General features: G+C 43.8%; 1 protein-coding gene across 7 annotated transcripts in view; it reads left to right on the top strand.

The window, feature by feature from the left end:
• Positions 1-1,841: 1,841 nt before the first annotated feature.
• The window catches only part of LOC115447544 (titin), a 56,178-nt gene continuing 39,906 nt past the window's right edge, over positions 1,842-18,113 (top strand). For 6 of the 7 annotated variants that reach the window (XR_005112307.1, XR_005112308.1, XM_030174659.2 and 3 more), the window contains exons 1-6: positions 1,842-1,924; positions 2,299-2,413; positions 2,771-2,896; positions 3,025-15,815; positions 15,887-16,916; positions 17,695-17,912. Coding sequence is in view for 5 of the 7 variants with exons in the window: in XM_030174659.2 (XP_030030519.1) it covers positions 1,871-1,924; positions 2,299-2,413; positions 2,771-2,896; positions 3,025-15,815; positions 15,887-16,916; positions 17,695-17,912 (14,334 nt within the window). In the remaining 2 variants the exon portion in view is untranslated. The remainder of the gene's footprint in view (positions 1,925-2,298; positions 2,414-2,770; positions 2,897-3,024; positions 15,816-15,886; positions 16,917-17,694; positions 17,913-18,113) is intronic. The other variant, XM_030174663.2, reaches the window with a different exon arrangement.

An 18,113-nucleotide genomic window follows, 5' to 3' on the forward strand; every position in this document is an offset into this window, starting at 1 on the left:
AGTTTACTTGCTTAACTTGCTTGCCATAAATGTTATAACAACAAAACCTAACAATTTGAATTACAGTGTACGACAAACTAGAATTGTCATAATTTCCAGTTATTACACTGGCCATAGCTACAAATTCAACAACAGTTTCTATCTTCACTGTTTTATATTTGTATACTTATTATATTGTGTTTTTAGCAGATATGTTCTCATACGGCCTTTTATGGGCGGGGGTGGTATAAAACTTACAGTTTACATCTGGTGGTTCATTCATTTGCGCGCAATTAAATATTTACTATAAAATACAATCCGGAGCTTTCAATTTATTTTCCCACGATATCACTTCAACAAGGCGAACTTACTGGAACATTCCATCGTTTAACATTAAAAGCGGGAATCGCATGTGAAAAAAAGTTGTGAGAAAAAGTTTCCTTCTAGTAATTCTAAAACAATTTTCGCTCCAGGCAGCGGAATAGCTTAGCCGTTTAGAACTACGTTTAAAATAGATGGCTTTCCGGTGAGAATTATTTTTAACATATCTGAACTCGCTATATACAACCTTAGATTACCAACCTTGTTTTCTTAGATATAAAGTATCGAACTGTGCAGTAATTACTTACTACCTACAATGTTGCTCACCTGTAACAATGGTGTCTTACGACTTAGCCTCAGAAGACAAAGCATTGATACTAGATACACTGTCACCTACGAAAAACCAACATTTACTTATTTTTACAGGTTTTAAAGTTTATATTCAAGGCAGCCGTTTTCTATTTACAATCTTGTTCGTCAAAATTGGTACTACTTATTCACCTACAAAATAAACAAAAAGTATTGATTGGAGTGCATCATGATTTCCGAGTATATTACCTCACGGTTATAAATACAGCGGTGACAAGCGACAGACGGGCGCTCAATTGGATGTGATCGAGTAATTATCACATCAGACAGTGAATTACCTTTATGTTGTGACGGGCAGTTCCAAACCTTGGTGTAAATAGGTATAACAGTCGGCAAACTTGCGGCACACTCCTATGCAGTGGGGGATTTTTCGAGAGTAAGTGTAGCTACAGTTATGTTTGTGCGTTAGTGTAGCTACTTAGGTTTTTGTATGTTGGCGTAGGAACCCCTTCTAGGTGCAAAAAAACCCACTAAGCGATAGTGTGGTCAAATTGTATGCGACTAGGGTCGACTGGTATTTAATGCCAATTTTATACAGAAAACGTAGTGACTGAGTCAGTTGGTGTACCAATTTTACATAGATAATAGTTTTGCTATTGTATTTCATGCAATGAAATAGACGAATACTGAAAATCTATCACAATTCTTTAGTACACGTCATACCTATAATGTCCTTTTATAACTGATCTACAATCTACAAAATGATCCAGAATCTGGTGGCTTAAATACGTTTTATATTGGTGTTATGTGTTAATTATAATAGTTGTCAGTTGTTCAATACTAATTAAAACTAACCTAAAACCTAGACCAAGATTAAATTAGTGCTCTTTCTAGAGCTTCGCTAATAAATAGTGGATCTTTCGCGGTAAAATGTGTTAAATGTAACAACAGGATGTGAACTATTATGGACCGTGTATAATTTAAATTGGTCCGCTACTTTTTGTGTATCGTTTGGTACAGAGATCACTAGAGGCTTCCACTTTTCTATAATATAGATTAGAATATACAAAAAAACTGTTTTCCAAAAGTTAGTTCAGTTTTAGTCTTTAAATTCTGTGAAATAAATTTAAAAAACGATATACTTGTTACGAAAAAAGATATGAATAAGGAATTAAGTTGTTTTACAATTAATACATTGTTAATAATTTTACTATGTAATATTAATGTGATGTTTAATGTTGTATGTTTGTTTGTCCGCAGCATGTCTGAAGGAGACGTGTCACTAATTCGTGACGAGGACCTTCTGCGCCGTATGGTGAGGATTACTTCAATTAAATACATTGGGTCAAATGCTCAATTCGACCCGAGCAATTACTGCACTGATTGTTTATGTGAATCGTATTATTATACAATTTCATAAACAATAAATAACCCGGTTATTCTTTTAATACAGTCACATACAGGCAACGTTGTTTTCAGATACTTATTTTATCAAATAACTGTTTGCCATTTCTTTTTTACGCCTGTTAAAATTAAATGGCAAATACTCTTATTCACTTCGCTCGTATTTTCATGAAAGGCGCTTGATCAAACAAAATAGTCACTAAACTATAATTTCAAAACAAAAATAAACAGAATATCAAATATACTTACTTGTCATCAAGCGAACTGATTGTGTCGGTGTTTCAGTGGCAGCAGACCGAGGATTTTTCCCGCAAGAAAGAAATCCGCGCCCACATGTACCGCCTGCGTGAGGAACGCTTGCGCAACCTTTATTCGCCGGACTACGCCTCCGACGGAAAAGGTAAATGGTTGAGTTTTTAATCCCTTTAAATCATGTTTTGTGTTGGGTAACGAATTACAGTAGTCTGATAATTACTGAATGTGGTAAATCAGAAATAAACAAATATTTGCTGTAAGTGTTTTGTAACAGGAATATTGTATTTGTTATTTCATTATAATATTTAAGTTTTTTAGTTTAGATGAGTTTAGTGTAGTGAATCTGTAGCATTAGTATTATATGATAATTAATCATTTGTATTTACCAAAGCTAGCCCAGTAGTGTTCCTATCCTCATTTATAGTGTATTATCAGTTGGCTGCACTGAACAGAATTGCACGATTGAAGCTTGCGTTCGTCTAGAGTAGTTGTGCGTCAACAGGTTGTGAGTTCACGTCGCCGCAGGGCCACGTGCAGTCGTTCGCCGACCAGAGCTTCCAGTCCATGAAGAGCAAGGAAGTGCGCGACGCGGGCTCCCCTCCCAAGGAGTTCTCGTACCGCGGCCAAGGTGCCTACTGCGTCTTTACACTAACGCTTTATAACTTGTAACAACCCTACAGCATCAGGTTCGGGACACTCACCACTCACCGTCGACCCTGTTGTGAAATGTTCTGTACATGTTACCTGTATTTCCAGACCTGAAGGAGCTCTCGAACGCCGGCTGGAACGTGGAGTCGGAGAACAGAACGACGGACGACGGCCACACCCACGTCAAGTCCGTGCACGCCAACATCGAGGGCCGATACGACGTCGAAGGCGGCAAAGGTCAGTTCGCAGCCGTTGACCATCACAAGCAGGCGGTCACCGAGTACCAGGACGAGAACAGCAGTCTGAAGCGCAACGAGAGCTCGTCCAACACGGCGGCGCACGAGCAGGTGGTGCGCCGCACCGATGACGGGACACACTTCTCGTCCACTACCAGCTCCAGTTCCAGCTCCAAGTACCAGCAAGTATCGACCAAAAACGAAACAGTGCCATATTCAAACGACTACAACCAACGAACCCTTGACTCTAACCGCAATGAACAACTAACGAGGAGGACTCACGAGAATACCGTGGGGAACAACTACGACAACGGAGAACTGGTGTCCAGGAAAGTGGAATACCCCGATGATAACACCCGGGTCATAGTCGAGACGAGATGTCTGCCCGACGGAACTCGCGTCACCAGCACTCGCCGGGAGTTCCGTGCGCCTGTACAAAGCACCCGCTCCGAGCAGCGCTCTCAGACGAAGACCGAGAGCAAGTACAGCTCTCTGCACAAGTCCGATCAGACGTCCACGTCCAACGTCTCGCGATACACTGACAACCGAGTTAACGACATCGTCGACTCGCAAAGAAATGTTGACGACCAAGACTTTAAAAGACAAATTCTAAAATATACTGATAATGATGACTATTCTGAGACGCAAAGCGTTAAGAGTTACGAAACAAACGTCAAACGTGTTGTGGATTCCAAAATTGATGACAATTATTCGCAAACCTCGCGATATGAAACTAAAATTAATAAGAAATATATTGATAACGTTGACGATTATTCGCAGACTGACAGGTATGATAAAGTTGACAGAAAAGTGGTTAATAACCAACGCGACGATGTGGATTACACACAATCTCGACATGAGATCAACAAGGAGCATTTGAAGACCGACGATTCCCAAACAACTCGGTACGTGACCAAAATTAACAAGGTTACTGACTACACCACTGAGGACGACAGGCGTACTGTTCAGCATTTTGAAAACGTGGACAACGTGGACCGACGCAACATCACCATACGGCGCGAGGTAACCGAGCCCCGTGATCAAAAAGATACTCATCCCAGAGGCACATATCCGCAAGACTCGACGCCTGACCGTCGTGATTCGACTGTGCCGCGCGATCAAAATGAATATCCGAAGGATGTTTATTCGAGAGACTCATACCCGAAAGATACAAAGCCTGACTCTCGCGACACCACAGTCCCTCGTGATCATAAAGACAACTATCCGAAAGATTCTTACCCAAGAGACGGTTATCCTAAGGACATACATCCGCAAGACACAACAACGCCGCGCGATCACAAAGACACGTACCCGAAAGATGTATACCCTAAAGACACTTATCCCAAGAACATGTATCCGCAAGACTCTAAACCTGATCGGGATACTGTAGAGCGTGTGCATACTATCACAAGAGACAATAAGGAAGAAGTTGTAACTAAAAAAACTTCTACAGATCAGTACCAGACTACCTACGTCACAGACTATACTCAGAAGAAGATTAGTACTGACTGGAGCCCTACCCATACTGCTTGGGCGAGCACACTGCGTTCCGATACGCCGACTACAACTCGGCCGTCGACACGAGCCTCATCCCCAGGCAGCAGAACTTTCAAGTCCAGTACTTCTTCGCTTAGAAGCAGCGTGAGTCCTGATAAAAAGAAACCGTCTAGCCGTGGGGGTAGCCCTAACAAGGTTGATCGCTATTCTCCTTCCCGTACTGTGTCAGATAAATACACCACTCATTCTTCTCATCATGTGACCGAAACTAAAACTACTAAGCATACGGGCTCTGATGGTCGCCCCCCCACCGGTCGCTCTCCGACTCGGCCCGGCTATAGCCCTGATAGGAAACCTCACGGTTACCCCAGAACAGGAGCCAGTCCTGAAAAGAAGCCAGATCAGCCTCACAAAACCAGTACCAGCCCGGATAGAAAACCAACATCTCGGGCACCTGTCGGTCACCCTGGCACACCCACTCGCCCTGGAGACTTCGGGTCGCCAAAGTCACCTCGCCAAAGTCCAGAAAGAAAAGCAACATCCCGCACACCTAGCGATCGACCTGCCTCTCCAACGCGACCGCGGGAATTTGGTACTCCAAAGTCGCCCCGTCAAAGTCCTGAGAGAAAACCGACCTACCGTCCTTCTGGTGACAGACCAGGTGATTCCAGCCATCCGCGCTTCTCGTCACCGCAGCGGACTAGTCCTGACAGAAAGCCTGACAACAAGCCAAGGGATTCTCCACGATCAAGCCCAAGCCCAGATCGTAAACCAGGATACCAAACGCCTTCTGATCGTCGCCCAGCTCCTGGTGATGTTCCGAGAACCACGTCTCCTTCTAGACCGTATTCACCTTCGGACGCACATAAGAGACCTAGGACTAGTCCTGAACGCAAACCAGGATATCAAACACCTGCTGACCAACGTGCAGCTCCTGGTGATGTTCCGAGAACTACGTCTCCTTCTAGACCGTATTCACCTTCGGACGCACATAAGAGACCTAGGACTAGTCCTGAACGTAAGCCAACGCAACCAGATAGCATCGACAAATCTTCACGTCCAAAAGGCGTGAGCCCAGACAGAAAACCAGGATATATGCAACCTACTGCTACCACCAAGCCAACACCAGATAATCTAAAGAGTCCAACGAAGCCCTCTGTCAGCCCCGACCATAAATCTCCTACAAAACAAATACCTGAAGATCGTAGTCCAGACAAGACCAAAAGTAGCATAGTAAAGGAGGTCCATGAACGATTTGTGGATGAAGAGACTAAGATCTATACTCAAATTGATAAAACAAACAGTAACCAAACAACTGTCATTGACTCATTACAACCACGTGAGCAGAGCCCTTTGCCAGTTGGCATGGGTCCTGGTAAAGATACTCCGGACTTTAGCGATTCTCTTCATCGTGACGCTCCAAAGTATAAAGAACCTACAGACTCTATACCGTCTGATAAAATACCCCAACGATTGGAAAGAACCGACGTGACCACGGAGTATGATAAGATTACAACTATAAAAACAACAAAGACTAAGGATTCTCCGAAACCAACCGGCAGACAACCTTCTCCCACTAAAGACACGAAACGACCCGACGATGTAAAGGATAAAATACCGAAAGATAAAGAGGCGCCTAAGTCTGATAGAGAACCCTCACCTGATAAATATGGCACATATGAGAAGAAAAAGCCGACTAAATTTCCAAAGGATCAAGATGTTCCATCTGAAACTCCAAGAGAACCGTCTCCTAGCAAATTTGGCACCTATGACAAAAATCAACCACGGGATGATGATTCTGCTCCTAAAAAACCCCAGGATGCCCCTGTACGCGAACCTTCTCCCACTAAATATGGAACTTATGATAAGAAGCGGCCAACTGCGGAAACTCCTAAAGATTCCTCAAAACCTCAAGACAAAAAAACAACCGTGGAAAAAATAACAACTACTGTTAAGGAAGATAAAGAAACCAGATATGATTCTTTAACCCGTCGTGAAAAGATCACTAAGAAGCCTGAACACCCTGGTTCTCCTACCAAAAAGAGCCCGAGAGACAGCGTGTCTCCAGCCAAGTCACCAATAAAAGATACTAAATACAAACATACAACAGATTTCCTAACTACTGAAAGAACCACGGAGGAAATCCATAAAAAACAGACTACTAAAGATCGCCCCAGGCAACTTATCACCCCATCTTCTAGCCCAACTCGTAAACCTAAGCCTGATACCGCTCCGTCAACGGGGCAGAGTTCTCCTACGACTTCTGTTAGTGGTTTTGTTTACTTTGGTTCCCCAAGACAAGAGCAACCTGTAACAGACTTGGATGACCAGGAGCCTTATCCCGATACTCACGACAAAACAATCCCAGCCTATGATAAACCTGACAATCAGGTCATAGATCGTACTCCATCACCTTCCAAAATACCGTGCCGATCACCATCTCCTGATAAACGTACTTCTCCTTACAAGGACAATTTTCCACTCAAAAGTTCTTTGAAAAAGCCAACGGACTCTCAGACTTCACCGTCTGAAAAACCTCCATCAAGTTTCCGTGTGTCACCAGAGAATCAAGACTATCCACCTCATGATATCGTTAAGAAAGATCGTCCAGAGCCTGAAGGTCATGATTCACCCAAAAGCAAACCGCCCCTGGAAAGACGTGAGACGTACGAGGACCGATGCAGAAAGATTCTTGGTATGATTGACACTACAGAGACCACCACGAGGGTGACTACTGAGAAAGTAACAAGGAGTTCTCCTGATGATTCTCCAAGTCATAGCCCAGTTCCAAAGGACGTATCTCCTTTCAAAGACTATCCGTCTAAAAAGGACACTAAAACCAATGTCCTCGATTTTATATCTCGAGAAAAGGATGAGCTCGTGAAAACTACGCGTGATGATTATGCTCCTGATGGAAAACCTAAAACGCCTAGAGACACTTCTCCTACAAAACTTCAAGACATCACTACTACAACAAAAAAGACTCGTGAAGATACTGAAAAGGAAACCATCACAACGGTGAAAACTAAGTACACGAGAGAAAGTCCGGAAAGGAAACCTGGATATGTACCTGGTGGTAAACAATCAGAGCCTATTAAAGATCAGCCTACATACGGCTCTCCCAAAACACCTAAAGGTATTCAGCCTGATTCCACTACTGACGCAGTGAAGTATCGGCCAACTGATTCGCCTAGAAGCAGCTTGAGCCCTGAACGTAAATCAGGCCAAACGCCAACAAAGAGAGCACCAGAAAAACCAGATGACAAGTATCCCAAAGAATCTTCTAAGACACGACAAGACGCCAGCCCTGACCGTAAACCTAGCCATACCAAATCTACGGATATCAGCACTAAATACGATACAGTATCTACTGAAGGTGTACAAAAAACTGTATCTTCAACAATTAGTGAGAAGAAGTATCCTTCAAGGCCATCCGATTCGCCCTCGCGCAAACCTTCGAAACCTGATGTCGACAAAGTAAGAGCAACTTCACCCTTCAAAACCCCCAAGGGATTAGTTCCTGATAAAAAGTCTCCTGGTAAGAAACCCACCAAAAGTCCCAGCAAGAAACCAGGACACGAATATCCTGATGATGAGTCTGACACTGCTGAGGAAATATCTGACTACGAATCAACTACCGTTACTGCTCAGTACGAGTCGTTCACATCCGAGGAAGCAGATAAAAAATTCTCCTTAACTACAGTAAGTGATCGTCCTGCAAAACCAACATCTCCCACGCACAGGGCTCCGACTACCAATCAGCCTAGGCCTCGGTCTCCGAAGGATGATGACGTGGGCAGAGAACCGGGTTATGAAGTTCCTTCACCAACTAAGAGTGCGCCGATAAAGGAACCCTCTTTAAAACATCCTCAGGAATCGTCTCCATCGCCAGATGTAAAGACTTCTAGCTATAAAAAAACGATTACTAATATTGAGTCGACCACTAGTGACATTAACGAAACATTCACTTCTAAGACAGTGGTTGAAAAACAACCTAAAAAACCATCAGATGCTCCAACTCGTGATACTCCTGATGAAAAGCCCAGGCCCGACTCAGTAAGTCCTAGGTATCCTAGAGGAGAAAGCCCAGAAAAACGACAACCGACATCGCCAATGAAAGGCGTTCCCGGTGACAAATATCCTCGTGATTCATCCCCATCTCATCCCGAATACTTAAAAACTACTACTGTAGTTACTTCTACTGATGAACACCACACCCTCGAGGACATTGATGAGAGTGTAAGAAGTAAGATCTTAGAAGAGCGGCATCCACGCAAACCGTCAGACTCACCCACTCGCCGTGAACCAGATGATAAGCCAAAGACCGACATACCTACTAGATCAGGTCACCCCAAAGAAGACAGTCCCGAAAGAAAACCAACTCAGCATCAGCCGACTAAGGATGCTCTCAGGAGACTTCCTGGTGAAAGACATCCCGAAGATACGACTTCATCCAGACCTAGTTACTTGAAAACTACTACTGTAATCAGTTCCACTGATGAGATATACGATGCAGAACACATTGATGAGACTCTTGTATCGAAGACCGTACATGAAAGTTACCCTCACAAATCTTTAGATTCACCTACTCGACGTGAACCGGGTGATAAACCGAAGACTGGCATACCTAGTAGGCCCGGTTATCCTAAGGAAGAGAGCCCTGAACGGAAACCAATTCAACAGCCAACTAAAGATACGCCTAAGAGAATTCCTGGCGGTAAATATCCTGAAGATAAGTCTCCATCCAAACCTGGTTATTTGAAAACTACTTCTGTAGTCAGCTCCACTGACGAGATATACGGTACAGAACATATTGATGAGACTCTTGTATCAGAGACCGTACACGAGAAATATCCTCGAAAACCTTCGGGTTCACCAACTCGACGTGGTCCTGATGACAAACCTGAGAGTTACATGCCATCTGGGCCGGGTTATCATCAGCCGACTAAAAAGGACACAAAAACCGATGTCATTGATTTCATATCTCGTGAGAAAGAGGAACTGGTAAAGACAACCACGCACGACCGTCGCTCTCCTGATGAAAAACCTAGTTATCAACAACCTGCCAAGAAAATTCCTGGAGACAAATATCCAGAAGATTCTCCGTCAAGCCCTGGGTACATGAAGACAACTACGGTTGTCAGTTCTGCTGATATGGAATATACTACTGAAGATATTGGCGAGACAGTGATTTCGAAGACTGTGCATGAGCAATACCCACGCAAATCTTCAGAGTCACCAACTCGCCGTGCTCCCGACAACAAGCCCAAAACCGGCACTCCTAAACCTAGTCACCCTAAGGAGGACAGTCCTGAAAGAACGCTAGGTCGACACCCGATTTCTTCGTCTAAAGATGCTCCCAAGAAATCACCTAGAGATAGATCTCCTGAAGATCTATCTCCTACACGTATTGGATTTTCGAAAACCACTACTATCACTAGTTCTACTGATGAACAATTCACTTCCAAAGATATTGATGAAACCATAATGACAAGGACCGTTGAAGAAAGATATCCACGCAAGCCTTCGGAATCACCAACCCGACGTAGTCCAGGTGACAAGCCAAGTACTGGTGTTCCGTCTAGGCCTGGTTATCCTAAGGAAGGTAGTCCTGAAAGAAAACCGCGATATCAACAGCCTTCTCCACCAACTAAGGGTGTTCCGCAAAGAGAGCCTGAAGACCAATATCCTGATAATTCTTCACCCCGACAGGGATATTTGAAAACAACCACAGTTGTGAGTTCTACGGATGTTTCGTATGGGACGGAAGACGTGGAAGAAACACATATTTCAAAGACTATGCACGAAAAACATCCTCGGAAGCCTTCGGAGTCACCCAGCCGTCAACCACACGACAAGCCTAGGACTGACACTTCTAGCAGACCTGGATATTCGAAGGAAGAAAGTCCGGAAAGAAGACCTGGCTATCGACAACCAACATCACCAACTAAGAAAATTCCTGGTGAACGATATCCTGATGAATCTTCACCATCGAGACCAGGTAAAGAACCTGGATACACAAAAACAACAACCGCTATAACAACTACATACGATAGCTATGACACAGAGAGCACTGAGGATACTACGAGAAGAACTTACGAAGAAAGTCATCCTAGAAAGCAGACAGAATCGCCTACACATCGGCCAGTCAAAGATACACCCAGAATTCATTCGACTAAGCCTATATTACCTAAAGATGAAAGTCCTGAAAGGAAACCGGGTTATCATCATCCATCTTCACTTACCAAGGGTTCCTCGAAAGAGCAACCTTCCAAGAGATATCCGGAAGATTTAACTCCTTCGCAACCTAAAACTCCTGGTTACATGAAATCAACCACTTCTGTTACATCAAAACATGATTCTCTTTATACAACAGAGGATACTGAAAAGACTCGCAAATCTATAACATTAGAGGAGAAAATCAAAAAACCATTAGATACAACAACTATACGCGCCCCAGGTTATAAACCTGAAAGCGATATTTCAGACGAAGAAGAATATCCAGAAGAAGGAAGACCCGGCCACCCACAAAGATCACCAAATTCAGAAGTACCAACGAAAGTACCTGGTGATCGCCATGGTAAAGAGACATCTCCATCACGTCCTGGACACTTGAAGACGACTACTGTTATTAGAACGTCTGACACTTTGCATGGCACGAAAGATGTGGAAGAGACTTTAATATCCAAAACAGTTCATGAGAAGTATCCACGTAAACCTTCAGAGTCGCCGACCCGTCATGCTCCGGAAAGCACACCTAGGGCAGAATCACCCACGAAACTGCGAAGCCAAAAGGATGATAGCTCTGACAGAAAACCAGGATTCCAGCGTCCATCATCTCCAACTAAGGACACTCCGAAACAATCCCCAGGAGACAAATATCCTAAAGATTCGTCACCTTCGAGGCCTGGTAAGCCTGGTTACACAAGATACGATACTTACACTCTAGAAGATGCTGAAGTTACATCTCACTTGGTTCAAGAAAAGTATCCACGCAAACCAGCTGATTCTCCTACTCGTCGAGCACCAGCAGATAAACCAAGAGATACTTCTCCTACTAAGCCCAAACGTACAACTGATGAGAGTCCTGAAAGGAAACCTGGGCACCAAAGACAAACTTCACCATCAAAGTTGCCGACAGACGCACATCCCAAAGATCCATCACCATCGAGGCAACCTAAAACTCCTGGATACATGCACACCACTGCTTCTGCGACAACTAAACACGACACTTCAATAACAACTGAAGATGTCAAACGAACCTTCACTACTAAAACGGTTAAAGAAAAATATCCTTCCAAACCATCTGAACCATCACCGTCTAGACCTAGAGATGGTAGTCAAGATAAGAGTCCGAAACACCCAGAAATAGTATCTTCTATTAAAGACGCACCCCAGAGAAAACCTGAGGAACTCCGGTCCAGGGAGACCTCACCGACTAAAGGTGACAGAACTCCAGGTTACATGAAAACCACAACTGCCAAATCTTCAAAGTATGATACTGTGACGACTGATGTTAGAGAATCTGTCACTTCCACTGTCGACAAAAAATATCCTACCAGACCGCTTGAATCACCTTCTCGTCATGTTCCAGATAAACATAAGCCTATGCCAGAGTTTCCTAAAATAACTTCTCAGGTTAAGCTGGAACAGCCTTCATCCAAGTCTCCAACTAGAAGCAGTCCTAGTCCAGACAGAAAACCATTGTCTCGACAGCCAACAGATACTGGCAGGGACAGTCCCAGGAGACTAGATGACAGGCGCCCTCATGAATCTTCACCTACTAGGTCTGAAAAATCACCGGGATATATGAAGACTACGACTACAGTGACATCTAAATATGACACTATTACAAGCGATAATGTAGATACCGTTACTTCAAAAACAACTGAAAAGAAACATTCATCTCTGTCTCCAAATCGACAAATTCCAGCTCACACAAAGTCTACGCCGGAGCCTCATAGACCATCGTCTCCGGCTAAAACACATTATAGAGATGACTCTCCTAGGGACAGTCTAAGCCCAGAAAGAAAACCAGAAAAACATCCACAAGAACATACTCCGGGCTATATGAGGACTACAACATCCGTAACTACAAAATATGACACTAAATCTACTGTGGATACCGATGATATTAGCTCAATAAAAATAACAGAAAAGAAACCGCAAAGATCCGAATTGCCTTTACATCAAATTTTGAAAGATACACGCCCGCAATCAGACATCCCTCGTAATGTCTCGCCTTCAAAGCCTGACCATGACAGTCCTCATAAAAAACCTGGTTACAAACAAACTTATCCGTCTAGCAAAGATAGTCCAAAAGACAGACAGCCGATTACGCAGCCAGAGGGTAAGAAACCCAGTTACATGAGGCCTACTGCTTCGGTCACATCCAAGTACGAAACAACCGCTGTGGAGGATTCAGAGGAATATATTACAACAGAAACGGTGGAGCAGTCATCGCCACGATCGGGATCTCCATCGCGACGAGTTCCGGAGGATTACACTATGCCGGAACATCTCACAACACCTCAAGAACCCAGGCAATTGCGCACTCCATCCCCAATCAAAAAATTGACGGAGGTTAGCACAGATTTCATAATAAGTGAAAGAGAGCAAGAAGTGCTAGAAAAAGTACAAAAATCTCTTCGGAAACTATCACCAGAGCGCAAAGAAAAGTCACCAGTCCGTGAAAGGAGTCCAAATAAAACAACTACGAGCTTGCACGATTTGGACATAAGACAGACTGTGGAAACCGAATCTGTTACTAAAGATGTCACAGAAGGTGTGAAACGAGTTACAAAAGAAACAATACAAAAACCCAAAGAAGACAAGCCTAAGGACCAGAGAACAATTACCAAACCATCAGTTCGAAATGAGTCTCCGACTAAAAAACCAGGACAATCGGTTTCACCTAAAGTTGACAAGAGTCCGGAGTCTCCAACCAAGCTCAGGAGTACTTCACCACGGAAACCATTTGGTGAAAGACCTCAGTCACCACAGATGTCCAGAACTGGTGTTATCAGGAAAGAACCGACGCCATCTCAGTTAATCAGGAAGCCTACGCCTGTAAGCATAACTACCAGTAAAGTTGAAAAAGCAATAACGACGGATGTCAAGAAACTGACGGGTGTTACTAAACAAACCATCACCAAAACTACGGTGAAAGCTACAGCGAGTAAATTCATGTCAACGTCGAGCAAAACTGAACCTGAAGTGAAACGAGCTCCGACTCCCAAAGGCGTCAAGGATTCACCCAAGAAGGATACGGATACTAAAGTAACACGTACAGTGAGTGATGTCACTGGGAAAACAAAAAAAACTTCTCCACAGAGAATTAAATCAAAACCTGAGATTCAAGTCAGTGATATGTCGAGCGCAAAGTCTCCAAAACCAACCAAACCGACGAAAGAACCGCAGTCTAAATTCACGGGTAAGCCGAAATCGGCAACAGCGCTGAACACATCGGTTGAAGAAGATGACATAATAATTGACGTCCAACAGTCAAAGTCTTCCCGGGAAAATTCCCCTGACCGTATCTGTCCAACGCCGGTTAATTTTGCAGATGATGTTGGCACGCCCAGGTTCCCTGACCAGGTAAGCGAACCGGATGACGAATTGCGTAAGCGCACATACCACACCATCCATGAAACTGAGTCCATTGTCGATGACATCGTAGAGATTTGCGAGGATGATGAGTTATTCGTCAAGAGGACAGATGTAGAAGACATCTCTGAACATGACGAAAGTCTGCTCAGCGTTCACGATAAAGTCTCTAAGTTCACCAGCAAAATTCATACGTCACCTAGACCAAAAGACACTACAACCGCTTTCAAAGACACTGAAATTAAAGTTCATTCCGACTATATTGATGAGAAATTAAAATCTGACGAATGTTTATTATCAGTGTCGGAAAAGGTAAACAAATTCGCCAAAGGGCCGCGGGACACGAAAGATAACAAGAGCCCATCGCGTAGAATTGTCGACGAATACGATCGCGATACGATTTATCAGGACGACTACACGAAGCTAAGTGTAAACGATAAGGCGCACCTGTTCGTCGAGTCGGCAGAACACGCGAAGTCGCCTAAAGTAAAGCCAATACAAAAAGTGGAACGACCTGATTTGACCGATGTCGATGAGTCATTAAAGAGTGACGACTGTTTGCTCAGCGTGTCTGATAAAGTGAACAAGTTTGTTAAAACCGCCGAACAGTTCTTAATTGAATCACATGAAGTCGAGGAGAAAGACAAGAAAATTAAGGAGCAACACGAAAAGATAATGAGACAAATTGTGGACGACTCAGACGACGAGACCACGGAGAGAACTGTACACACGCACAAAAGTGTTACGCATCACCATGACCACCACGACAGGCGGTCACCGGATCGCCGGGATGACAAACCGTCCTTCGCAAGGGAGACAGAATCTTCTCATGCCAAAATTAAGGAATTTGATAGTCCTAATACGAAGCCAACGGAAAGGACACACCCTGTTAAGATAACTACATTACGTAGCAGCGAGGCGGTAAAAAAAGCTAAAGCATTGTTTGAAAATATTGCTTCAACTACGCAGAAAACGAAAGAAACACACACAACAAAAACTGCCAAATTAACGGATATCGGCGTGCAAAGAAAACCTAAGGAATCAACTACAGTGTCCCAGCGTCATATGGAGCGACACCCGAGTCACGTGACCGACACCGATAGCGAAGTCGATGCGGCGCCGCATGTCCCGAGGGAGCGCCCGCCTAGTGGAACTCACGGCAGGGCGCCTGAAGACAAACCGCGTAGTAGCCCCGGCCGTATCAGGACTAAATCGCCTGAAGTTCCGAAGTCTAAGTCGCCGATGCGTCAGACAGTAGAGACGACCACTACAACAAAAACTATATTGACGCGGTACCCAGCCGCACCGAGATCTGAGTCTCCAAAACAGCGGCCTGAAACTGACAAGCCAGGTTACTCACGCCCGACCAAGTCGAGCCAAAGCAAAGAAGAAAAGGTTGTGGAAGAAACTGAGGTGAGCAGCCGACGTGGAAGTGGAAAGTTCGGTGTAGAACTCCGTAGAACGAGTGTGGAGCGATCAACGGTGAGCAGTGAGCGCCGGCGCAGCGTCGAGCACCCCTGCATTGAGGACATCTTCGACCTGGACCTCCTGGAACAAATGGTAAGTAAACAAAAATCAATTTAAAAAATCATTCTACCTTCGGTGTTCTATATTTGGCATTTTATTTGCAGTTGGAAAAGGTCGTGGGCTACGAGCAGAGGCGACGCATCAGGGCGCAAATAAGAATAGCTAAAAAAGGAGAGGATACTACTGTCACGAAGGTCATAAAACCTACACTGAGCATACCAAAGAGTCGGTCTCCCGAACCGCACAAATCACCCGACCGCACCCCAAAAACAACACATCACAGACCTACATCTCCTGACCGCAAATCTACTCCGCAAAGATCGGTTACTCAGAGGGAAACGCCATCTCGTAACGGACATCCCAAGGAGCCGGTTGAGAAGCACCCGCGTGGACAGAGACCGCATAGTCCAGAAAAAATAGCTCCCAAGTCCACTAAAACTGTCCGTCAACCGAGTCCCGAAAAGAAGACGCATCCGCAGTCTCCAAGCAAAGCCGTTTCGAAGCCCAAATCCAGCCGCTTCAACGAATACGCCACGGCTTACATGAAAAAAGTTGGACTGAACGAAGCCGACAAAAAAACTACTGACATTAAGAAGAAGGACATGCAACACAAATCTATGCGCCAAGTGGAAGAAACAACAACTGTTGAACAGTATTCTTCCGAATGTTTCGTCGAAAAAACACCATCGAGTGAGGTTATAGAAATTGTCCACTTAAACGGGAAGAGATCACCGTCGCCTGAGAAAAGACAGAGCCCTGAACGCAAGGTTGAGAGACAAGAGCGCTCCCCAACTCCTGAACTGAAAAGGCAGATGTCTGACACAGCTAAAAAAGAAACTATCATTAAAACTGTGTATGATATTGAGAAGAAGATACCACAAAAACAGATTCAGGAGGAGAAACCGTCGTGGGTGACCAATAGGAACCTTAAAAAGATAACTTCGGAGACTCGCACGTTCAGTAGCAAGAAATTGGAGCCAGAGAAGCCAAAGTACCGCTCTGCGAGTCCATCGAAAGCCATCACGAAACCCATTGACGTGATTACCTCGAGTTATGGCCCCGGTCCACTGGATGCTGATGGGAAGCCGCTATTCGGCATCAAAGCGCTGAGGAATGGCAGCAGCAACTACCAAGGTGAGATGTTAATTTATTATACCTCAATTAAACTTCAAAATTTACTCAAGTGAATTCCAGTCAGCAGTAAGGTTATGCGTGCATAAATTAACATGGAAGTGACTGAGTTTTGTTGAATGACATTTTGTATTGAAATTTGTCTTTCGTGCTATGAAAATCGAAACACAGAAAAATAATCGAAAATTTAAAGGTGATAGAATATAAAACAGCTCTCGGAATAATTTTGTTATTTCTACTTATAATTTAAAAAATAATATTAGACCCAAAGTACAACGCTTAAGCTAATATATACGTTAATATATAATTTCTTGTTATAATTACTTTGTATAAAAGATAATGTTCTGTTATTCTCTTATTGTAATATAAGGTTTTAATAACCGAATTTAGGTTACTTAAAGTCGTAAGTACTACGTATTTATCACGCTATTTTCAATTACCTCAATGTAACAGCTGTTAACATATTAATATAAAGTGAATATTAAAACCTATTGACATACTTCGATACGTCCATACGACCTCCATGGCGTAGTGGTTAAGGCTTTAAATCATCGCAGCTTCGATCCTAGCATCGAGCTAGTATGTGTAACTGCAAATATTTATTTAAAGTGTTGTGAATTTTTTTTTGTAACCATAATATGATGCTTTAGATAACCTATGGCGTAAAGAGAAATTAGGTTCAACAAACGCTAAAGCAACTTTCTGCATGTGCTGTGGCACAAAAATATTTCACAAATACATTTTTGTTTTACAATAACTAACAAATATTTTCAATCCGCAGTGAAAGGCACAGTGATCCGCCAAGAGTTCCACTCGCGCAACGGCAGCGAGCCTGAGGGCACGGTGTCGGTAACAGCGTACTCCACGGAGCCCGAGGAGCTGGAGAAACTGCTGCAATCGCAGGGGGCGCCGCCGTCTCGCATCCACGGTCTTGCCGCCATCACCACCACCAAGAAGTTCGGCGGCGACACCGGCACCACCATACACCAGGCTCATGGGGTTAGATACCTTTAGATTGCATTGTCATACTTATATTAGGTGTTAGAGTTATATTATGTAGTCTGTATAGAGGACGCCACCCATGTTTATATCTGGTGGTAAGTTGCAGGTTGCAAATACTTTGTGTTGGAATTTAAAGTATAGCTAGAGACGAGCTGTGAGTTAAGGTATTTTTTTAATATGAAGTTCTTGGTATTTGCT

Source organism: Manduca sexta, chromosome 14 (genome assembly GCF_014839805.1).
Source record: "Manduca sexta isolate Smith_Timp_Sample1 chromosome 14, JHU_Msex_v1.0, whole genome shotgun sequence".
Lineage (NCBI taxonomy): Eukaryota > Metazoa > Arthropoda > Insecta > Lepidoptera > Sphingidae > Manduca > Manduca sexta.